At 45.0% G+C, this 25,565-nt stretch overlaps 1 protein-coding gene across 3 annotated transcripts in view; it reads right to left on the bottom strand.

Annotated features, from left to right (window-relative positions):
- The window catches only part of Inpp1 (inositol polyphosphate-1-phosphatase), a 34,397-nt gene extending 9,177 nt beyond the window's left edge, over window positions 1-25,220 (bottom strand). The window contains exons 1-2 of one of the 3 annotated variants that reach the window (XM_028886772.2): window positions 24,794-25,220; window positions 869-1,104 (exon numbers count right to left, since the gene is read on the bottom strand). In XM_028886772.2, the coding sequence (XP_028742605.2) occupies window positions 869-1,104; window positions 24,794-25,217 (660 nt within the window). In that variant the 5' untranslated portion in view covers window positions 25,218-25,220. Of the gene's footprint in view, window positions 1-868; window positions 1,105-7,885; window positions 8,370-24,653 lie in introns of those variants that run through there. The other 2 variants (XM_028886782.2, XM_028886788.2) reach the window with 2 other exon arrangements.
- Between the last annotated feature and the right edge of the window lie 345 nt (window positions 25,221-25,565).

A 25,565-nucleotide genomic window follows, 5' to 3' on the forward strand; every position in this document is an offset into this window, starting at 1 on the left:
TATTAAAGTTTTTCTGACATAAACCTCCATCCTCCCAAATTTAAAAAAGGGGGGGTCATATATAAAAGGCAACAGAATCCCTAACGACAACAACTCAAGAACCATTTCCTATGTTCAAGAACTTGAGCTGTCATGCTGTGCTGTGCAATTTCAGGCAACTCACTCAAGCTCTCTGTGACACCTGAGTCACAGGGGAATAATAGCTCTTACTGAGCAAAAATGGTTACAGGGTTAACAAGCTAGAATTCATAAAGCCGGGTACACAGTGAGCATTTACATGTATCTGCTGGTATTACTGTTCCCAGTTCAGAATATTAGCTTTATCTCATCATCTCCACACTGAGAATCACAGTCACTGCGTGTCATATTTTTATAGTAGCATGGAGGGAGATTTTACTCAATTCTGAGCCCATAACCAAGGCAAACATTAGATAAATGGTTAAGTTGATAAGCTGGGATTAATGACTTAAGCAAGTGAGACAGGCCACGAACACACAAGGAGACTGCAGCATTCCTCAGCAGCGTGAGGATTCCCTTCAACACTGGGCATGGGAGGGACCTTCAATGTGCTCTGTCTCTGAGAACATGGATTATTTATTAACAAGAAACTCATCAATAAATAAAGGGGCCAATTCTAGGTACTCCTCTTAGAATTCTGAGTGCTCCTATTTTGTTTGTTTTTCTATACTTCATTGTTTCCTGCAAAGACCATTTCCTTAACACTGTAATAAAAATAAGGGAGGACCAAAAGATGTTTGTTTGAATCCAAGATATCCTGAGAACCAGTACAAGGCCTGCTGTTTATTCTGAGGGGAACAGAGCTGGGGAGGAAAAGCGTCTCACAGCCACCTTGGCCCTGACCTCTTACCTTGTTCTCCATGTTCTGTTTTATAACTTCCTGCACCAGCACATCCGCCAGGGTCTTGAAATCTGCAGCGAACTTCTTGTTCTTCTCTGCGTCTTTCTTCTCCTGGATGAGCAGCTGGAAGAGGGTCTCCTGCTGGCGGCAGGCCCGGGCGATGTTAGCAGCCTTCTCAGAGACGCGGAGCAGCTCCCGCAGGATGTCTGACATCTCTGAAGCCTCACCCACCCTCGGGCTCTCAGCTGGAAAAGCACCAGAATGCGAAAGAGAAAGCAGTTCAGAGTGGAGCCGGGGTGCCGCTCCTGCTCACACCCAGCAGGCAGCAAGTTGTCAGCATGGCTGGCCAGCTAGTGAAGACCACGTTTTCAGCGTGTAAGAATGGAGTTACAATCGAAAATTATTTCTCAAATTTCATAAAACAATTACACTCTCAAAAAAAAAAAAAAAACCATTATCCAAAGAACTGAACTTTCAGTGAAAGAAAGAAAGAAAAAAAATCTTTGAGTAAGAATCTATATTCCAGAGCCCTACCAGACAGAAGTACCACAATGTCAAAGGAAAGCCAGATTCTTGCAATGTCCTCAATCATAGCACAGCCTTATGGTGAGGATTAGAACAGCACTCTCTCTGTGAGAAGGGTGAGGGGTGACATTCACACCGCCACCTCCACGTCCTAAATGGCAGAGCAGCAAGCATTGTGTCCTGCATGGTTCTGAGGCCACTCTTTGGCTAGCGGCATAAAGCATCTCACAGGCAACTCCACTAAGAGCATTCCAGTGACGAGTGCCAGCCTCCACCAAGGAGCAGCCTACACAGCAATGTGAGGGGAAACTTGAACCCTGCCAGGACTTGAGAAGTTCTGAACTCTAAGAACTATGCATACACATACCCCTCTCTCTCTCTCTCTCTCTCTCTCTCTCTCTCTCTCTCTCTCTCTCTCCTTTCTTTCCTTTCTTCCTTCCTTCCTCCCTCTCTCCCTCTCTCTCTTTCTTTTTCTTTCTTTCTGTGTAGCCGTGGCTGTCCTGAAACTCCCTCTGTAGACAAGGTTAGCCTTGAACTTAGAGATCCACCTGCCTCTGCTTCCCACGAGCCGGGATTAAAGGCGTGCATGCACTGCCACACCTAGCTGCTGATGTCTTTCTACTGGAAGCCCTGAAATGCTTCCACTTAGTGATGGCACTCCTGTCCAAAGTGTGGATCATTCTGCTCCCGTTCAGAGAGAACCTACTGTGAGAATGATCTGCCCTGTGTTAGTTCCGGAATGAAGCTTAGGGGGTTGAGTAACTTCTAAAGGGTTGCACAAGGCTGGAAGGTGGGGCTCAGAATTGCTCACACACAACACTAGGGCTCTTTATTGTCACAACAGTTTCCTCTATTAAAAGAAGCTTGAGGCTGAGAACTCACTCAGCCATGAAGACGCTGGTGCAGGGGTGCGGCAAGCTGTTATAACTAGTTTGTCTTAAGTTAGCTAAAAAAAAAAAAAAAAAAAAAAAATTCTTATGGTCCATTGCCCGAGGAAACACTTCCTCAACAGAAGTGAAGGGAAGGTGAGTAAAACAACGAGACATCCCTTCTCACTAGTCTACTTCTTTACCCTCGGCAGTCATCATCTCTGGAGGTCAGCAGTAGGACAGATGCCGACTCTGACAATGGACCTGGAAATACACAGGTTTCCAGGGAGCTGCTGACATGACCATAACAAACCCCTACCCACGGCCCTCTCTCATCAGTCACAGTAACAGCTCCAAGTCTTAGCTTAATCTGTAAAGAAAATAAGAATTCAAATATTTTCATACAAGGTAGGCTGAAATTATTTAAAGCAGGAAAGACTTTAACATTTTTTTTGAGGCAGGTTCTCACGTTGTCCGGGCGGTCTCACGCTGGCTGTGTACCTGAGGATGACCCGGAGTGCTTGATGCTCCAGCCTCCGCTTTGAGACTAGGATGTTGCAGATAGGTACCAGTTTCTAGCCTAGTTTCTATTGTCACGACTAAAAAAACTTAGAGAGAAAAGGGTTTATTTGGATTTCACTTCCTAGTCATAATCCATCCCTGAGGAAATTCAGGGCAGTAAATGAAGCAGGAACTATAGATGACAGCCTGCTCCCTGGCTTCTGCTCAGCTAGCTAGGACAACCTGAGTAAAGACAGTGTCATCCACAACAGGTTGGGCCCTATATCAGTTAGCAATTAAGAAAATGCACCACAGACATGCCCACAGTCCAGTCAGATGTAGGCAATTATTCTTCAATTGAGGTTCCCTCATCCTAGGTATGTCAATAAAATTGACAATAAAATTTAACCTAGGTATGTCATAACCTAGGTATGTCAATAAAATTGACAATAAAAATTAACCAGGGCCACCGCATCTGGCCTAAAGATAATCTTGTATATGAATTTATGTATGTTGGGGAGGTTTCCTGTGTACGTGGGTGTGCACGAAGGTGCATGTGTGTGTAAGTTCATGTACACATGGGTGTGCATACATGTGTAGATCAGGGGTTGATATCTAGTGTCTTTCTTAAATACTTTCCCACTTTATACTTTGTCACTTTGAGACAGGGTATCTCATTTAACCTGAAATCTACAGATTGATTAGACTGGCTGGCTGGCCAGCAAGCCCCAGGAATCAATCTGCCTGTTTCTGCTTCCAGGTGCTGAGATCAGGAGGCATGTGGTACTGTGTTTTACATGAGGGCTGGGAGCAAGCTCAAGTCTTCATGCTTATGAACACTGTATTGACTGAGCCATCTCAACATCCCTACCCCCAAAACCTTAAACACTGGTAAAATGTAAGAATCCTATGTGGCCTGTAAATACTGTTTTTGAGGAATGATTAATGAAGAAAAACATGAATGCTATAATATTAAGTACAGAATGACCTATGACCATATCTTGATATATATATATATATATATATATATATATATATATATATATATATCATTATGTTATCAATTTGTATAGGGGGGACTAATAGGTGATGTTTTCAAGGTAGTCAATTTATAGTGTAATGATGGATGACTTAATTAGACTTTTCCATAATCAGATATTCTACAGTAAATATGTAGTACATACAGTTTATTTTATACATTATTGTTCTATAAGAAGTGACATTATGTAGTATTTTGTGTGTTAGGGGTATGTGCCTGGGGACTGAACTTGGGGTCTTGCACTTTCCAGCCAATGTTTTACACTGAGCTATCTTGCTAACCCTTTGATACTTGAGACAGGTCTTACTAACCTGCCCATGCTGGCCTTGGATATGGAGTCCATGCTGACCTTGAACTTCTGACCTTCTCACCTCAGACTCCCAAGCATCTGGGATTACAAGCCCAGCTAATGAATGGCATTTAAAAAAAAAAACTAAAAATGAATCTCTAAGAATTCTTGGGCTCCTTGATGGAAGAATGGTCCAAGCAAAATGTGCCTATGGTAATAACAAACTTTGCAGATCAACAGGATAATACAGTTAGAACCCAAGTAACCACCGCTTCTTAGATAACTTTATTTCCAGACTCAATCCTATTAGAAGGCTCACTTTACTTTGATGTGGATGTATACACCAATAAAAGCAGCATTCGTATAGCAAACTCACTTGAACTTGAATAATTCATGGCATCTAATATATAAATACTAGCCACAAATGATTTTATAAAACAATACATATACAGAGATGCATATATCCTCACTATAACTCATGAGTCACAGAAGTGTAAATTCAGGGACCACAACTTTTATTAGCAACTTGTTCTACATTATTGTAAGAGCAAAGAGTCAATGAACCAACAGTATCTAAGGTCCTTCTTATTTAGAAGCAGCATGGAGATGTAAAGTTCACTTTGAACTTGAGCAAGATACATATCAATTGTTTATCACATTCAATGGCTTTAAAATCAATGTTTATTTCCCTCCCATTTTTTTTTTTTTTAATCTGAAAAGAAAACACTATATCAGTTACCCTGTTGGGTAAGCTTCTGCACCGTTACCTCTGGGATCCCTGGATTCCTCCCTCCTAGTCCTGGCTTATTCTAGTAATGGTCATTGTCCCATCACTAAACAAATGTTACTCAGCAAGTGCAGGAACTTGGCCAAGAGGACAGAGCATTCAGCTGTGAATAGTGGGCTGTGACGCACAGGGGTATGAGCTCGAGAAATTCACAGTACGGCATCTGGGTTTCCAGGTCCTGAGTCACCCTACAGCAACCGTAACCTCCTTTCTTCTGGCCCAAGACACCACTTGTCCCATTTTGTCAGGCTCCAGATGATTCTGGGTTTCTTGCCCAGTTTCAGTCGAGACTTTCTCCAGCCAGTCTAACACTTCTCAGCTCATTCCCTTTCTCTGCGGTCCCAGGAATCCAGAAAGCCACCTCCTACAGCATGCATACAAAACTTCCTAAATCTCCTGCAGTGCGGCAAGCTTGTAGTCCTTGTTTTTGGGAGACAGAGGCAGTTAGGCCCAGGGGTTTGAGGCCATCTGGGGCAACATAGAAAGCCCTTTGTCTCGATGAACAACTTTATAATTAGCTGGCGGACCTCCTGCTTTCTGGTGGGAAATCTCATTTCTTCTCCCAGACTCACTGTTGTTGGCCTCTGTAAGCTCTCCCCTTTCTCTGCCTTTTCATCTTGAGCTCCTTCATGCAGGTAAGAGAATTACCTAGGGCACTTCACCCTGACCTGGAATACTTGAGACAAGTTGTATATGGAAAGAATCAGGGGTAACCCCAGCACACAATTTCTTCAGTTTTCAATGGAAATTATCTTTCAAATTACTTAAAAAAGCTAATTGAATTTATACAGCCATTATTTGACTCACTTAATATGGCCCTCTTTTGGGCCGGTTGGCACCTGACGGTGGGAATCTTAGTGGAACCTTATAGGAAGATGATTCATGGACAGGGTTAGGTGAAGTCTGTCGTAGGTAGTGGTTGTTTTGATTTTTAGAGGTGCGTGCGTGTGTGCGTGCGTGCAAGCATGCATTATTAGAAAGTAAAGCCCTGGGCAGGCCAGATAAGTATTCTAACACTAAGCTACATCCCTGGCCCTTGGATCTCGAGTCAGCTAGCCTTAAACTCAGTTTGAGTCACATGTCATTTTCCCTTTTACTCTCAGAAAAGCCCCTTTCTCATAAGCTAGTGAGGAAAGCTAGTGCTCTTACTCACTGTAAAGTGCTTTGTGAGGTTCTCGTTCATGGTCCAGTGACGTCCCTCTTAACCAACTGCACGACATTGGTGATGCGGGCAGACGGGGCTGTGATCATGACAGATAACTAATTCTTCTTGTAGTCATTTGCTGTTTAAGACTGGGTGGCCTCCACCCTGGAGGCTGGCAGCCCGTCTGTCTGTGTCCTCACCCAGCCTCGCCTTGGTGGGCATGTAACTCAGGCATGTCTCCCTCTTCTTACAAGGACTCAGTCAGGCTAGATTAGGACCCACCCATGTGACCTCATGCCACCCAGGAGGACCTTCTTCCAGTCATTTCTCAGCATTCTTAGGGACTTGGCTCCAGGCTTTCCACAGACACCAATATAGGTATGTGCTCAATTTTTCGTGTAAAAATGGCTCAATATGTGCATGTAACCCATACATACCCCTTGATGCTTTAAGTAATCTCTAGACTAGTAACAGTATCCAGCTCACTATAGATGCTGTATAAATAGGTGTTCTTCTAATTTACCAATAATATCCAGCTCACTGTAAATGCTGTATAAATAGGTGTTCTTCTAATTTACCAGTAATATCCAGCTCACTGTAGATGCTATATAAATAGGTGGACATGATAGGGAAACATCTGTGTGTGATCAACCCATACACACATTTTGTCAAGTATTTCCCACTTATGTCTGATTGAATCCAGAAAGGAGTGGATAAAGGTATTAGACCGCAGTCACATTCTAAAGTTCTGGGTTCACGGCTTCAATACCGCCATGCTGGAGGAATGCGACCCAGCCCTTAATGCTTCTCCTGAGAGAGGCCAACACAACCCACCCCTTTGTCCCCAGTCTTCTCGCCAAATAGTAAAAATGGGATAGATTGTCTTCTTTGTTTGTGTGGTCGAGAAGTTTGCTTCTGTGAGACGGATTTTCCAGCTAGCCATCACTCTGGCAGCCAGCCCGCTAGCAACACAGCGAAGGTTGAAGCAGCTTCCACAGACCCTTGGTTTGAAATGATCCCCCCCCCCCAGCCACTTTGCGGCAAAACAGGCTTCATTCCTCATCATCTCAGACTAAACCACACATAGGTAATATGTACATCAATATCTATAAGCATATTCAGACATACAACTGTGTCACAGTGTCAGAACTAGGATCTCTGACTCTGGGAAGATTTGCAAGTTTAATTGGAAAATATTGGGGGAAAAAATGAAGTAGGGCAGTCAAAAAAAATAACCCGACAAACAAACACAAAACAGACAGGGGATGGGACTGGGGGAGTCGGGGAGTGGTGGCACACACACACACACACACACACACACACACACACACGAATGCACATATAAATGCACCCCCCCCCCAAAAAAAAATCCGAAGCAAAAACCTCACTACAACAACATGACTCATTAAATTTCTACCTATTCTCTGTCTACACTGGAGGTAAACCAGACCTGGCAGCAGACTCGCCTGAGATCCCCAGCACTCAGGAGGTGGGAATAGACCAATTGGGAGTGGGGGGGAGGGGGCAGTGTTCAAGGTGAGTTCAAGGCCAACCTGGACTGCATGAAACCCTGTCTCAAAAGAAAACCAAAGCAGAAGTTTAAAATCAGATCTGGGGCTAGGGACGTAACTCAGCAATAGAGCACTTGCCTCCTCGAATGAGTGAGCTCTGAGTTTGATCCCCAGTGTGAAAAGAAAAATAATATAATCAGAATAGTTTACAGGTATTTAAGAGGCAATGAGCAATACAATATGAAAGGCACAGGCCGTCAAACTGACCTGGATTCTAAACCTAGTTCAGCTGTGAGGCATCAGGAAATTCATTCAGCCTCTCGGAGCCTCTCCTCATCTACAATTGGAGGATAAAACTTACCTCGCAGCGATGTCTGAGGATCAAATGAGGTGTCTGGAAAGGCACTAGCACTGAGCCTGCACACAGCAGACAACAAATAGCAGCTCTGACTCTTAAATACAACTTCACAAACACCACAGTCATATGTCCTTCCTTGAGAAAGTATGAGGCTGGCAAGTTATGTGGGTCACTGAAACCTTCGTTTAAAATTTACTAGTTCATTAAATCCCAAAGCCTGGGAACTATTTGTAATGCTGTGAGCAACCCAGAATAAAGTCCCTTTATGTAGGCCAGATCTGATCGCTGCTTCAGTTTCTGGGCGTATGGGTGAGAACTCTGGCTCCTGGAGGCTGTGTGGTGAGTCTGGCCTTATGTCAGACCAACTGAGGGTGGCCTGGGAGAGACACTTTCCTATGAAGGGGGTGTTTTGTCAGGAGACTCCAGAGTCTGTAGCAGAATATTTTAAGATGTGTTACTTTTGTTTATGTTGCATTTGTTTACCTCTGTGAAGCTGTGTTACTGTGCCTGTGTAAAACACCTGATGGTTTAATAAAGAACTGAACGGTCAATAGCATGGCAGGAGAAAGGATAGGTGGGGCTGGCAGGCAGAGAGTGGAATATAGCGGGAGAAATGTAGGAGGAGAGATCTAAGAGCTAGCAACCAGAGAAGGAGGAGGACATCAGTCAGCCACCCAGCCACCCAGCCACACAATAAGCCATGGAAAAAGAGTAAGATTTACAGAAGTAAGAGAATGGGAAAAACCCAGAGGCCAAAGGTTAGACGGGATAATTTAAGATAAGGAAAGATGGCTAGAAACTAAACCAAGTAAAGGCCGCACATTCATAATTAAGAATAAGCCTCTGTGTGTGATTTATTTGGGAGCTGGGTGGCGGGCCCCCCAAAAGAGCAAAAGAGCCAAACAACAACAATAGGATTCTGGGGTCCAGGTCTGTCTTGTGAGAAGACCCAGCCTGCCCTTCTGTTGTCCACAGTGATAGAGCACAAGGCAGAGATGGGGCCCTCAACAAAACAGCAGGCTCTCTCACAAACAGCTGAGTAGCTCAGGGCTTTGGTTGCCATCCCCTCCTTCTGGCAGATAACCCAAGTCTGCCGAGGCCATGTCCACGCCCCTTACACACTGACTGCCTCCCACCTACCCCCTCACATCCTAGTCAGTCATTGAAACCACCTCCTGAGCAACGGTGGTTTGACCCCGGCATATGGTGGCCCTGCTTCACAGCCAGCTGTGGCCAAAGGAGGAAAGGCACCCGTAGAGTACGTGGGTGCTTTAGAAGAAGGTGTTTGCTGGAATCTCTCTCAAGACCTGCAACCATCCAGGAGTCCCCCTAAGGTGGTGAATGCCAAGGTGTGGCCAAGGCTCTGTGCAGCTCACTACTATGCAGCCACTGTGGGAGTGGACTCTGTCGGCCTCTCCTTCCGCTGTCTTTGAGGCTTCGTGATTGGAGGCAGAGGAGAAGGGAAGGCGCCAGGGAGATAGCTCCACAGTTCCCAGCACCCACAAGCATGGCTTACAACCAAACATCCATAATTGACACACCCCTCTGACCTCCCCAGGCACCAGGCATGCACATGGTGCCCATACACACATGCAGTCAAAACACAGATAAGTATTAAAAAAAAAAAAAAAAACCTAAAAAAATAAGGGGGCAGGAAACAGAATCCAGTTCCCAGGAATTTAGGGCAGGGTTCAATCCGGTGTACAGCTTGCTAATATTAACTGCACTGATGCCCCCAGAGATATCCACCTGGTCACCTGCCCCAGAGGAAACTGAACAAGCAGCTTTACCAGAGACTTGCAATCCTGACTTTCAGTTTACTGGAAACTGAATGTCTTCCTGGTTGAACTTTCTGACATTTAGTCATCAGAGACTTCTCAGGAGCCAGCCTCACAGAACGAGACTGCCTCTACTGTGACCTGGGTGTTATCACTGCCTAACCTTTCAACCCCTGATTGCCGGCTTCTCATCCACTGTCTCTGTGCTCTGGGAACACTACACATTTTCATATGCTGGTCATCCCGGCTCCCATGCTTCCCTCTCTTTCTCTGCCTCCTTTAGGTTTCTGCCACTCTTAGAATTTTTTTTCCAAGGGTAATAAACTTGAATAAGCACCTCATAAAAGATATCCAAATCCCTGACTAGAAATGGTCGATAAACAGGTGAGAAAGTTTACCTTCAAGGTAGTTGGGGAAATACAACTTAAAATCTCAAAAGGATACCACCACATGTCCAGCAGGACCGCTTACATTAAGAAGACTGAAATGTCTGCACCTGGATGGAGACTGGAGCAAGAATCTCTTGCACAGTGGTAGCATGAATGAAGCGGCACAACTGCCTGGAAAGTCCTTGTTCACATATATCAAATAATGTATGCACATATACATTAGAAGATGTCTGCCGGGCGGTGGTGGCACACGCCTTTAATCCCAGCACTCGGGAGGCAGAGGTGGGTGGATCCACTCAGGAGGCAGAGGTGGGTGGATCTCTGTGAGTTCAAGGCTAGCCTGGGCTACCAAGTGAGTTCCAGGAAAGGCACAAAGCTACACAGAGAAACCCTGTCTCGAAAAACCAAAAAAAAAGATAAAAGATGTTTTCAAGGGGGCTGGAGAGATGGCTCAGCAGTTAAGAGCACTGGCTGCTCTTCCAGAGGTCCTGAGTTCAATTCCCAGCAACCACGTGGTGGCTCACCACCATCTGTAATGAGATCTGGTGCCCTCTTCTGGTGTGTGTATACATAATAAATAAAGAAATATTAAAAAAAATATGTCTTCAAGAGTATTCACAAATACCATTCTTCCAATGAGCTAACAACTGGCAAGAACTCAAGAAAGCACCGGTAATAAAATGAAGCGGCTGCGGCAACTCACCGGGGAGGAAGGACTGCAGCAGAAAGCAGCACAGAGGAAACTCACAAAACACTGTCACTAAAGAAGGTGGACTCTGGAAAGCTGCGTGTGCATTTAATTCACTCCAACTTCCGTGCATGTGCGTGCGTGCGTGTGTGTGTGTGTGTGTGTGTGTGTGTGTGTGTGTGTGTGTGTGTGTTTAACACTTAGATGGAAAGAAAAGAGCCTCCAGCAGAGCCATTTCTGGGTCCTTCAGCTCTGGTTCCTGGGCTGAGGGAGAAAAGGGGAGAGCTGTATCTCTAACCTAGATCCCTAACACACTATACATTTGTTTACTTATCTGTGCTCTGTTTGGCAAGAAACTTAAAACATACCTGATGTCTTATACCTCTCAGGGCATACTCAGAGGTCCGCAGCGCATGCTGGCTGATCAGCTTCCCCTTAGCTTCATAAGCACAGAGCCCACCCTTGTCTTGGTGTTTAGCATACTTGGATTTTATCGGCACTACCCAGGAGCTGTTAGGCACATGGTCCATATTGTTTATGGGAAAGTCTAGGCACAATCCCTATTGATTATAAGAACAAATGAGAGTTCTCACCAGATGGCAAACAACTGGACTACATTTCTTTGAGCACTGAATCAGAATATGTAGTTATATTGCTCATTTAAGGGTGACCCAGGCTTGAAAAAATTACTTTAATTAATAAAGCACCAAAATAGTAAGTTCACTTGTTTTTGTTTTAAAAGACAATAAATATGGGATATAATGGCTGGGAATGTATCTCAGTGTTAGAACATTTATTCAGCACATGGGAAGCCCTAGGTTTTATCTCCAGAAACACAAAACTAATTGATTAATCAACTAATTAATTAAAGATAAGAAAAATTTAACTGACCATGGTGGTGCATGCCTCTAATCCCAACACTAGGAGATCTCGAGGTCAAGGTTAGCCTGGACTATGCAGTGATACCCTGTCTCAAAGTAAACAAAAAGGGATTATAGACATTAATGTATTTAACATTTCCCTTTCTTCCTAACTTTCAAATGGTGTTAATATACACAGCATTTATAAACAGGTTAGTCTAACTTGTGGTAGCTCTGGAGAGGCTAAGAGACTATATTAGCCTCTGTTCCCGCCTCCATCACCACCACCACCCCCTTACCTTTCCCACCATCAGGGGTTTACTATATAGCTCAGTCTGGTCTCATGAGATCCTCCTACTTCAACAACCTCCCAAGGGCTGGAATTACAGGCACACGCGACTGGCTTAACTTGTAGTTTGGACTGTTGTTAATCAAATCTAGATTCCCATCCTGGCTCACTTCTCTTTTGCTGTGATAAAATGTTGACCAAAAGCAACTTGAGGAGGGAAGGATTTACTTCAGATTTAAATCAGTCATCGAGGAGAAGCAGGGTAAGAGCTCAAAGCAGAAACCTGGATGCCGGAATTAAAAACCGAGCCGATGGAGAAGCACTGTTCACGGACTCGCTGTTTCTGGCTTGTTCAACCACCTCCCTTTGTGGCCCAGACCCAGCTGTCCAGGGACGGTACCGCCCACTGCGGCTGGGTCCTCCCACATCAATTAACAATTAATGAAATGCCCCACAAACAAGCCTCTAAGAAAATCCGATAATGGCAACCCCTCCACTGTGGCTCCCTCTTCCCAGGAGTGTCGGGGTGACAACGAAGTTGACACCTACTGGTCTTCAAGTCTACTCTTTCTGGGTGTGGCGTTCTTGATCACCAAGGGAGGTTCTCAAGTCAACTTATCTTTCCTTCTGAGCTCTTCCAACACTGCCTGGAAGTACCAGCTCACTCAGCACTTGTTCTTATTGTCAATGTGGACCACTCAAGGAGTGGGAGAAAAAGTAACTGACTAGTCAATGCCTACAAATCCTAGCATGTGTCTTGGAGATACAGAATGGGCGTCCTGTTTAGAAGCATTTATGGCTCTGGAGTGAGGACCATGGTTCCCTAGGGAGGGCCCTGCTTCTAAGGGAGAGGAAAGGGAATGCTAGGGGACACCCTGCTACATTAACCCAATCTGCTTTGCCCTTCGCCTGCTGACTGTATGCCCATGACCATATGGTTTAGGTTGTAGACGACTTGTTAGCTTTATTTTTGGAAACATAAAAAAAGGAAAATATCAAAGAAGCTGGTTGGAAGAGATGGTTTCAATTCAAAACTGGTACAGTCTGTTTCAATTCAAACCTCCCCTGATCTTTACAGCTGCTTTCTGTATAAAAGAGGTCGGAGACTATCATTCAGCCTTAAAAAGGAATGAAATCCAAATACACGCTGCCATGTGGATGGACCTTGAAGATACTATGCTAAGTTAGATAACTCCACCTTAAAAGTACAAATATTTCATTTATATGAGGAACCCATAATAGTTGTGCTCATAGGGACAAAGGAAATGATGGTTACCAGGCTGGGAAGGGAGGATAACAGAGCTCTGTTATGAATGGGTTCTGTTTCTGGGGATGGGCAGTGCTGATGGGTGTGCGATGTTGTGACTGTACTTGATGCTGAAATTTATATAAGAAAATGGCTGAAATTAGATATTTTACAGAACAAAGTCACTTCTCCACAGGTATGCCTATCTCAAATGCATTTGACATTTATCATCTACCTGAGAAGGCATAATAAGTATTTGTTGATTTAATTTTTAAAAAAAGAGGTTGGGATAAGGATTTAAAAATTATTTGGGGGCTGAGCATGGTGGTATACACATTTAATCTCAGCATTCAGGAGATGGAAGTGGGCAGATCTCTCTGTGAGTTCAAGGCAGGTCTGGTTGACACAATAAGATCCTGCCTTAAAAAATTATATATATATATATATATATATATATATATATATATATATGTGTGTGTGTGTGTGTGTGTACATATAATATATATATATATATATATATATATATATATATACATACATATCTCTTTGGTATTGTTATAGGTCTTGATGCTTATTTTGCAGTTACACTGGTTTTTAACAGATTGCGTGTTACATTCCCTTGTTGGGTGTGAGTGAAGGGGTTAATGGACAATAAGAGGCAGGAAGCTCCTTACCAGCGCACTTCCTGGGGCACCATGGTCCTCACTCCAAGGCTGTTAATGCCTTCCAAACAGGAAATACCCCCCCCCCAGACACACAGTGGGAGTTGTCAGCACTGACCAACTTTCATTCTGTTGGAGATAAACATGTTTGAAGGGATTTTCTAGAACTGAATCTGGAAGGGATTATTCATTATTCAAACCTTAGAACTATTAGACCATAAGCTGAAAAAGTGCTTTAAAGAGTTCCCCAGATGATGAAGATCATGAATTCAGTTAGGCACCCAGGTACCATTGCTAGGCCTGGGCTGCCAGCCCTGAGGTTCTATTTGCTCGTGCACTTCCCAGAGCAGGTGCTTGTTTTAACAGGTGTTTCAAGATATGGAAGAGAGTGATACAGAATTCCAAATGTAACATTTACCCTTTACGGAAAGTGAACTGATAAAAGAATATTTACAGTATGATTGATCTAAAAAGCTCAAAGCACTAAACAATGTGTGGCTCATTAAAGCCACAGAACTATCTAAACAAACTGAGTACTCTTGCATTCTGGGGATCGTTAACCATAAGCTGATTAATGTTTATCTTCCTGTTCTCATCCTTATTTTATCTCCCCATTTTTCTATTAATGAAGCTTATAATCACTCATATTTCTAAAACAGGCTTTTAATCATTCCCAGAACAAACTGGGGTTGTGCACGAGTCCTGTAAATTCTGAGGAGTTGAGTAGGGGCGAGTTCTGACACTCGGTAGTTCAAATCTTCGTTGGAAAGGTTGATAACAGGGTTGGCGAGATGGTCTGGGGAGATGGCTCGGCGGTTAAGAGAGCTGGCTGCTCTTTTAGAGTATCTGGGTTTGATTGGAAGCCCCCACGTGACTCACAAATGTCTGTAAATCCGGTTCCAGGGGCTCTGACATTCTCCTGTGTCCTCCCTGGGTACCGGACACGCACTGGTATACATATATACATGGAGACAAATACACACACACAAATTTTTAAAAACATGTAAGCTGCTAATAATGAAAAATTAGGGCATTACTTTTTACCAAGTTATTTTTCCTTAAACAAAATTAAAATTTGGTCGTTTTATTTCCTCGTTTGGTGTTGGTGTGATTCTTATTTACACCAATGGGAAGCCTACCATAGTCACATTTTTTAAAGCATACATTTAAATATCAACTGGTAAAGTTACCTGAATTAACTTAAGCTTAGATAATTAATTTAGGAGATCTAAAATATTTAGTTGTTTAAGGTAAAAACCAGCATGCAATTAATCTCTCTTTGAAAGAAAGGGGAAAGGAAAGAGAAGACATGGAAAGGAAAATAAATTCTGATATAGTCTCCATTTTGATAATTAACCTTAATATTCGGCTGAAATCTCCAGCTAGGTCCCAGTTCTCTCTCTCTCTCTCCAAACCCCACCCCCTCAGAGAACTGCCAAAAAAAAACCCCAGTTCTCATTCTCAATGGCAACAGCTCCTCCTGGAGCCTACTAGCTGCTCAAGACCCCGCCTGCCATACTGGGGCCCCAACCCAGCTTGTGAAGGACAGGTCATCGCCCCACCCCACCCCCAGCCCCGCCCACAGGTTTATTTACTCCCCCTCCTTCCGAGCAGTCATGTGATTTTTCTCCTGCCCCCTTCCCTGCCTCGATCTCCAGGGGCTTGAGAACTCACCCCGGAGTGCTCACATATACCTGGTCTTTTATTTTATTTATTTATTTATTTATTTATTTATTTATTTATTTATTTATTTATTCATTCATTCATTCATTCATTTATTTGTTTGTTTGTTTTTCAAGACAGGGTTTCTCTGTGTAGCTTTGCGCCTTTCCCAGGCGGGCCTGGAACTCACAGAGATCCGCCTGCCTTTGCCTTCCAGAGTGCTGGGATTAAAGGCGTGCCCCACCACCGCCCAGCACAGTCTTTTATTTTTTAATCTGGCTTGATCTGGCTTACTGCATTGGTGGAGAAACCTACCACAGGGTGTAGAAAACTTACCATCTTGGTGCTGAAACCCAGGAGAAGTTGAGCCTCCCACTCTAGGATGACCTGGGGCCCCAGACACGTGGAGAGGCCACTCCTCTTTTTAATCTCCCTCTCCACCAAACGGGGTTGACTTTGGGGCTCAGGTAAGTCACCCATTTCCAAGCCACTGCCTATACAGGTCTGAGACCTCTTCTGAGTCAAGATTCCTTCTGAGTCAAAGACTTTCGGGTTTTCCGCCAAGCCGCAACTGCTCAGCGCAACCTGGATCCATTTTTGGAGCACAGACAGTCTTTGCTCCGTGGGGTCCTTTGTAGAGGAGATGTCCTACACAAAGGCAGCTCCCACACGTCCCCCACCCCCAACCCAGGCTAGAGCAGTGTTGCTATAGACTTTGTTCTCCGTCACAGACTTGGAAACGGGCAACTGCAGATCTAAATTGGATCTTCAGTCACCCCTGGGGTGTTTACTACAAAATTTATCCAAATTAGTTAGGACTGTCTCACATCATATGACAAATGGTTTGAGCTCCCTCATCCAGGGTTTTCGAGCCCTGCACTCCCACCCTCCCGCTCCCCTGTTCTGTCTGTCTACCTGATTTTCATGTCTCCACTTGAGACGGCCTCTCTCTCTTTCACTCCCGCCCCCCCCCCCAATAAACCTCCTGCACTCACTCCGTTGTTCCTGGTGTTCTCTTAGTGGGACACCTTGGTCGGGCCCACTGAAAGGTACCCACTTTGCCTTCCTATTCACTGGGCTCTCCTGACGCTTGGTCTGGTCATGCTGGGATTCTACCCGCAACAGATCTGTTCTCTTCATTTGTCCCTATGTCCTCTCCCACCCTAAACTGTGTAAATGTCCCGTGCTTGCGTTTGTTACAATGCGGGAGTCACAGCTGGAGAGGCCAGCTGCTTCCTGCCCAGCACAGGTCTGTTCTGCCCTACAGCGTCTGCCGATCTGGCCCTCAGTAGGGTATGCAAAGATCATTGTCTGTGTCTGAATCTAATTCCAAAGTTTAAGAGTCCGATTCTTCCTACGTTAGTTTCCACAGGGGTTCATGTGTGCTTGTCTGGCTCCGGCAGTCTACTGCATCCACATGGACATTTCTCCTGCTCGCTCCCCTCCCCCAACACCCTGGGAGACCCACAGCTTAAGCTCTAGCCCTCTGTATTCTCCTTGTGGCTTTGGCTCTTTTGGCCTGCAGACCCACATTCCAAAATCTGTTACCTCTAAGGCTCTACTTCCTCACTCCTAAATATCTTTTTTATTCCTATGGTTTCTTGCATGCTGTACTATACTGTAAACTCTTATTGAAGGATTTGTAAGTTGCTCATCTGGCAGAGTTTAAAATCTATAATGATTTATAACAAAGTCTGTTTCCCACAGAAAGGTTTGTTTGTCTGTTAGAAAAGTTCTGTCTACTTTGTGTGGATGGATGAATTTGTGCCTGTATATATTCTTGTTGACATGGGAGCTACACAGAATTACTTCAGGCTAGTTGGGTGTATACCTGTATGGGGCCACGTCATGCTTGTTTCTGACTGGTCTTGGATGCCGGAGTTTACGTGTTCCGTAAGTCTTGGTGATAGCTCAGCTGTCACTATTGTAACTAACTCAGAATTTGCCCGTGGGATTTCCAGCCACTGCATCTGATGCAAAAATAGAGATTCCTGGTCTGAGGGCTGGGGCGGGTAGAGTCAAGGTGCCCCACAGCGGGTGAGAGACAGAGATGCCATGCAGACCGTGCTCAGTGAAGAGTTTTATTTGGTGGGGGGAAGAGATGGGGGCTAGGGGTTTGGGTGCTCACCTCGTGGGAGGACAGCAGAAGAGAGAAGAGGGAGCAATGGGCAGAGTTTATTCTTAAAAAGAGACTTTTACGTCAGGACATAGGGTGGCGCTAAGGGGTGGAGTCAGGATATTAACACATAAGTCATTTGGGTATAAATAATATTAAAGTTATTTTATTTTGTTCTACCTTAAGAAAAAAACAGCTAAGGAATTGGATATGATTAAAAATCTGTAACAAAAAGTTAACTTAAACTGTGTAACTCCAAATTGGAACTGTTCTGGGAAACAACATGTGGTGTGCCACCATCTTAATTAAGTACAGCCACGTGGGCAGTCACCATTTGACTAGGGTTGGAGAAGAGAGAGGTCATGTGACTTCACTGCCATCTTGATTAAAAGTGATCACATGGGATGGGCCTACCAAGGAGACAACAAGTCTCCAAGATATTTTGGGCTAGGATAGATTTCTATATGATAATTCTTGTCCTGTCCTAAAAAACAAAGTTTATGAAAGTTAGGATTTAAAACACTGTTGGTTCAATGAGTTACTAAAGCTGCACCTGCATGCGTTCATATACAGGGATGTATCTTCCTGGCAGCCAGATTTTGTAATGTAAGAGTAATCCACTTGGTATTGATTTTAGAGACACTAAATTGTTTATACTGTTAAAACTTGGTTTTGCCTTATAGAGATACTAAATTATCTACATTGTTGAAACTTGGTTTTGTTTTCTACAAATTATTGTTGTGTTCCATGCCTTCATTCTTGAAATAAAAACTTAGGACCACAGCTGAGCACCAGAGACTGAGGTATTCCTTCCTATGACACAGCAAGACTCTCCACCTAAGGTCTACTCAGGCTAACAGAGACTGATTTAGGAATGTTATGTCTAACGTCCTTGCTTTTACTAACATTATTAAATTGTAGCTAGTTTGGTAAACTAAATCATACAGAAAACGGCTGTGTTCTATAATGGTGTACTATAAAAGGATCAGGAAAGAACTCAGCCTCTTTGTGGACTGTGTATTAAAAAAGCTTCAATTCAGAAATTGTTATTTCTCAAGGCTAAACTTATCAGAGATAAAGATATAAAATTCTAATCTTATAAGACATACAAGTTAACAATCAGCAGTCACCCCATAAAGGATCAACTTCTTTGATATTTTCAGACTTAGCTTCTCAAATATTTTCAAAGTTAAACCTACAACAAGAAACTAAAAACAAACATTTGTCTAGTTTAGAGATAATTAACAGAAAATGATATTCTGATCCTCAAACACTTCAGAGATATGAGAATACAGCATTTAAAATGTTTAATAAAAATGCTTTTCATGATAGAGACATGCCAGCTCCTGGCAGCACCCCTCTCTCCTCCAAAGAAGATGGATGGGCACAGAAGAACCTCCACCTGGAGCTTGTTTTAAATGTAGCAAATCCAGTTATGGAGCAGGGGGAAAAAAAACAAAAAACAAACCAAAAAAAACTGCCTTCACCTCAACTGCTACCAAGACCCTGTCCAGATTATGGACAGACAGGACACTGGGGAATTGATTTCCCCACTTTGCCAAGACAAGGTAGGCCAGTCTCCCTAAATTCCTACTCCACAGGAAAGTCTGTCAGACCTTCTGGACCTGGCAGCTGAGGACTGACGCTGCCCTGAGACCCCTGCCCACAGTGACCATGGAGGAACTAGGGGTAGCTGTCTAGGGAGCCAGCAAGTCTGTCTTTATTAATATTTGTTTCACTTCTGCTTACTCAGGTGAAATTTATCCTTCTCAGATCTGATGGTGTTTGATGACTAGGCCACTGACAGCCTCTCCCCGCCCCCCAAGGCTACAACCACTGTGGTAGTTCGTTAGTTCATTAGTTAAGTTTCTTGTTAAAAAAAAAAAAAAAAAAAAAAAAAAACACTGGAGGGCTCCTGTTGTAAATCACCCTCTGGAGTGATGGAAGGATCTTTCTACTAGCACGTGGAGGAGACCCGATCTAGTGTTGGTGTGGCCCCAGTGTTTGGTTTATGTCTTTCCTCAGGACAATGAGGTTCCTCTTTGGATTCCTGAGCACTGAACACACCCTGTGGCTGCTGCTGAAGCCCAACATGACAGAGACCTAATGGATCTTCATGAAAAAATCTACCCCTTTTGATGCCAATGGAGATTGAGAGCCCAATATGGCCAGCTTTGGCAAGCATTAATGTAAGCCTAGGAACTGTAGCCATGAGAATGGATTCTCCAGAAGAGCTGCCAGCTGAAGTCATGCTGGGATCAAGAAAAATGGCCTTGGTGGTTCATGTTACTGGAGTTGTATCCATGCCAGTGGATGTCCACAAAATCCAGAAGAGAATTTGACATTGCTGCTGCCGCTGTTGCTGTTATAGCAATGGTGCACACTGCTGCTACTCTACTGTCTGGGATTACCATTTCATAATTGCTTACTATAGCTAGCACAGTGGAGACCCTGGCAACAAAAGTAGCTACCACAGTTAGTTAATCTTTCATTCTATTGGGCATGATAAATTTAATTCAGTAGTTATATACATCTCAATTGGCTTTGAAAATTATAAATTTATAAACTCAAGTTCCAGTTGCTTTTGGGATACTATTTTACAAGGACTCCAATGTGCAGTATGGCTCGTTAAGGAAGGGAATGGCTCAGTTGCCTTTAGCCTACTAGCTATGGGTGAGATAGGACCTCTGTTGGTCTTTTCTGTAACGCACACACAGATTGCAAGCCCAGTGCCACTTTGAGATCTTTGGCAGCAATTAACTATGCAGCTCACACACGATTGAGCCTGTATGATAATGAATATTCAGAGACGGGTAATGCCTGGGGGGCACTCACCAACCTAAGACAGAGTGCCTGTGTGGCCTGGGCAGGCGTCTCCATGACAGGTAAGGTGACCTGTTGATATCCCACGCAACCCAAGTCAGAAGCTCATTTTTTAATAAAGGGGGGACCTGTAGGGCCCTGGCCCCTGTTTTGGGTAACTGTTGCCTTGCTTGCGGACCTTGATCTTGATATCCTCCCTATGCTAATTCCCTGCTAGGTTCCACTCTCCTGAATGCTTAAGGGAAGTTCCTTGTCTGTGTATCCTGAATAATGGGCGTTAACAGATTAGATGCAAGATTGTAAAACATCATAACGAACTTCTGCCCTCTGGGGTCCTCCCATTGTGCTGTAAGCCTGTATTTAAGACCTCCTACCCCCTTCAAGAAATGACATTCAACATTTAAAATTAATATATATATATACATATATATATATATATATATATATATATTTGAATGAATACTGCAAATGTAATCTATGAATACCACAAATGTGATTGATATCATGAGTGTAAGTAATGAATATCATGAATATTAAAAAATGAATAAAAAAATTAAAAAAAAAATACAGACAAGTTTGTCTTGTTCACAGGTTTCATAGTAAAGGATAAACAGGTTTCAGATGTGACTTTCCACTAAGGTATGTAAAGATGTTTTGGACTTCTGTTCCCTTTCTATGCTGTTATTACGCTGGAATTTCAGAAGTTCAGAGTTTGAACATTGATACATGAAGTCCTGATAAACAGAGCACTGACTATTTACTATCCAGCCACAAGCTCAAGATTTTAAATTTCTTCTGGTTGTCTTCTAAGTACAGACCTAACGAGGTGTGTTTCATTAGGCTAAAAACAGGCTCTCTAGACATAGGGGAAAATGTTATTGCCTTTTAACCCAGAGCCATAGCCTTTGCTATGACAACAAGGCGTAACTCTGTTCTGGCTGTTTTACAGACACCTGCATGTGTCTGGGGGAAAGAGTGCTGCTCCTGTGTCAACGAATCTGGCCTGGTGGAAACTCATATGGAGTCTCTCCACAAACTGTCTGAAGAACTTCACCAATACAACCAGGGCACATCTCCATTCCCTTCTTCCTGGCAGTCTTTACTCTCCCTGTGGCTAGCCCCACTCATAGGGCTGGTGTTAATAATCTATTTGGGGGGCTCCCAGGCGGCGGAATGGGGACCTGTCCTTAGTGCATGAGCTGGCTTTTTGGAGCCTAGTACTTATGGTGAGACACTTTGCGAAGTCTTGGTGCAGGGAGGAGGGGACTGGACCTGCCTCAACTGAATATACCAGGCTCTGCTGACTCTCCATGGGAGGGAGACCTTGCCTTGGAGGAGGTGGGAATGGGGGATGGGTTGGGGGGGTGGGAGGAGGGAGGAGAGGGGAATCTGTGGTTGGTATGTAAAGTGAATAAAAAAAATCTCTTAATAAAAAAATAAATAAATAAAGGGGAAAAAAGAGCAACACCTTATTTAAAATGTTTTACATTTCTATGGACTTTAGTTTATTGATACAAATTTAAAGTTAATTTTGTTAGTGTATTTCTACTCTTGCTTAAGGTATTATGTTTATGTAACTCACTGAAATTGTGATGGATAATTAAGAAATACAGATTAATAATTAGTCATCCATGATAATTTAAAAAAATCTATTTTTTCTTCTAGCAACTTGACGTCTCCACTTCCTCAAGTAGTTAACTGAATGCCTTTTCACCCTTACCTCCTGCTGAGCATGAGTCCACAGACTCCCGACTCTCTCTCCCCACATCGTCCCATGCCAGCAGGAAGTAGCCAGACTTGAACCGGTGTCCATATATCCAAGGTCAGGATGTTCGGCTGGAATCTCCAGCCGGGCCCCAGTCCTCTCTCTCCAAACCCTGCCCTCTCAGAGACCCACCAAAAAAGCCCAGTTCTGCATTCTCAACAATGGCGGCAGCTCCTCCCCCTGCCTGCTAGCTGCTCAAGACCCCACCTACCATGATGGGGCCCAGCTTTCGGAGGATGGATCATCGCTGTCCCCACCCGCCACCCCCTGCCTACAGGGTATTTAAGCCCCTTCTCTCAGAGCGGCCATGTGATTTCTCTCTTGCCACTTCGGATGGAGGACTCACCCAGGAGTCCTTTGCCCAAGTATACCTGGTCTTTTACTTTTTAATCCGGCTTGATCTGGCTTACCGAGTCAGTGGAGAAACCTACTAGTGTTGTGATACTAGCAAGACAGAGATGGAAACAGGAAGACCAAGGCGGGGTTTGAGGCCAGCTTGAGACACACGAGACCCTGTCTAACTTACTAACTAAATACTAGAATGAAATTACCAAGTTGCAACCGAGTATCATTTTGTGCATGTGGTGTGTGTGCGTGTACACATGGTCCACTGTTTGCAGGTGCAGCTGTGTGTCCGTGGAAGCCCAGAGTTGAAGCTGGATGGCTCCTTAGGTCACTCTCCAGTTTACTGTAGTGGCTCTCACAGAACCTGAAGCTCATCCAGCCACTCTAGCTAGCCAGTCTGACCTGAGAATCCACCTCCGCCCCGTATGGGGGGAGTACCGGGGCACACTATGCCTGCCCCCCTTTTGTATGCCTCTGGGGACCGGAAGCACTTTATGCAGTGAGTCATCCCCCCACCCCACCCCCCAGTCTTCTACTATGATCGTCCATTCCCTTACCTGCCCTTAGCTCAGGTCATGCTAATAAACAGACACGTGTAGGAAATGTGATTCCACACTAGCTGTGAGAAACAGGAAACAAAACTTTTATTTCCAAACTACCCCAGGCATGAACATTGAGTCCCGCTGACCTCGTTAGGACACAGGAAGTTTTTTTTAACAAGGACATTTACAAGGACGCCCACCGGGCAAAACTTCTCACATGTGCCATTCTTGACTTTAGAATTGAAGGTGTTTGTTTTTAATTGATTACGTGTTTAACTTACAAGCACTTTTGGTACAACTTGAAATAGAATAAGGCATTTTTTTTTTCTAATTATCACTCAAGGTCGAAATAAAAGAAATGCCTATATGATGATTTACCTTTATTGCCTGTATTTTATTGGCCTTCTGTGTCTAAAAAGAAATTAGCATTTTCTTTCCAAGTATAATAGTTATAATTTAAATCAGCAATAATGAATTTCACACTACAGATGCAGTTACCAAACAGGCCGTGGCTTAGTTCAGAAGCTTGCAAAGAAGAGGTATTTATTCTATTCAAAACGTGTGGCTTACATCATGACTAAGAATTAGCTTCAAAAGTAGCATAAAAGTCCCTAAAAAAATAAAGTAAGTGAGTAAGACCGCAAACAGGTGCGAGCAGGAGTTAAAAGGGGCTTTGCCATGGCCTGCGTTATCCCCAATGGTCTGCACTTTCAGAGGCCTGGCTGAGGTCACTCCGTAGTTAGGTCATCAGGCAACCAGTAGTTCAGGGGACTGTTTTCTGCCTTAGATTCTTACCAGGTAGAGTGGACCTAAGCCTTATCAACTTATCGAAACTGGGAATTAAGGGCAAGGAGCCAAAAAAAAATGTTCCACTCCGCACAGCCTCAAGCCACACTGTCCTTTTGGAATGAACACCCTCACACAGTGGGCAAACGTCCACGTGCTCGGCCCTCGTTTTAATGATGGAATCTCCAGAGTACACACCCGCGCTAGCTTGCGTGTTTTCCCTGGATTTTCTCTCACACCCCACGTCTGACAGTCCATGTGATTTCACCAAAGCCAGGTATTCCCGGGTGAGGTGACAGCCGCCCATGCTGTCCACCTCCGCTGCCTAGGCACGTCTCACGCGACCACACTTCAAAATGTACAAAGCATTACAAGCGAAGGGGTGAAGATTTATCTAAATATAGTCCCGGTCTGTTTACTTTACACTCACCGAGTGGGTCTCTAGCGGCCCTCCACCTACACCCACGCTGAGTAGCATCTCTCAAACTGCTCCCCGACTTCCCAGCTACGCCACCTACCGTGGCACCTGGGCCTCAGCTTTCTCAGATGAGCTCATTCAACCTAGAGGCTAGTGGGAGGATTGAGAGGAACCAAGCCGGGGAAGAGAGTTGCTTGCTACTCTGTCTTCCCGCGCGGATCTCTTGGCGGCGGCTCCTGCAGAGCCAAAGGGGACCGCGCGCGCGCGGGAGCCTCCCGGCTGGAGACTCCGGGGCCCTGTCCCGGTAGGCACGGCCAGGCCGAGACGGCCTAGCTGCAGCGGCCGGGGACCTCGCAGGCCCCGCGGCAGAGGCGAGCAGCCTTCGGCCGGAGACCAACTCACCTGCCCTCCGCGGAGGCGATGGAGCGCGCGCCGCTCGCTCGCGGGGACCCAGATGCGCCGCGGAGGAGGAGGAGAAGGAGGAGGGGACGCTGGCGCGGGGACACCGGGGAAGGGGTGGCGTAAGCAGGAAAGAGGATTACCTAAGCGGGGATGCGGAGCCCAGAAGGAGGCTACAGCCTTTCCCTGAGAAACGGAAGAGGAGGAGGAGGAGGGCCGGGCGAGGAGGAGGAAGGGAGTGCCAACGCCAGGAGATGGTCGCGCGGGGACCCGGCGCCGGCGTCCTGGGGCGGGCGCAGCGGCCGGCAGGACCGCGGAGGTCACCGCAGCGAAGGCGGGGAGGCGCCCTGCCTCTCCTGGCTCCCAGTGGTGCAGCCCAGTTTCTGCCAGGTCCCCGCCCCCTCTCTTCCCCCGGGGCTGGTGGCGTGGAAAGGCGCGGTGACGCCTCTGGCTTCTGGGGCGGGCGAGGGCATCCCACGCCTGCCGGAGTCTGGCGCCCGCGACGTCACAAGTGAAGCAGGGTGAATTGCATGGGAGGGCCAGGAAGCTGGGGGTCGGTCGCCCCATCCACAGTTCATGGCGTGCCGATTTCTCCCGAACCGCCCACAAACTCTGAGAATATTCCTCCTCCATTCATTAGGACTCCGGGTGCTGTGGGTTTGACAGATGGGTTGGAAGCTGTGAAGCTGGACTTCCTGCTAGCCACACTGGAGTCTCCCTGTTCTAATAGAAGTGTCTAGGTGGCTGCACGTTCCTTTAGCCAAAGGACATATATGCCTTACATGTGGGCCAAGGGCCAGCCAGGCAGGAAGCGCTTCTTGGGTGCTCTTCTCGCTGCATCCCTTGCAAGTAGTGCTCGGTGTGTCTTAAGGATAGTTGGGAATGGTAGGTGGAAATAGGAATGAATGGTGATGG

This window comes from Peromyscus leucopus, chromosome 13 (genome assembly GCF_004664715.2).
Source record: "Peromyscus leucopus breed LL Stock chromosome 13, UCI_PerLeu_2.1, whole genome shotgun sequence".
In the NCBI taxonomy this organism is placed as follows: domain Eukaryota; kingdom Metazoa; phylum Chordata; class Mammalia; order Rodentia; family Cricetidae; genus Peromyscus; species Peromyscus leucopus.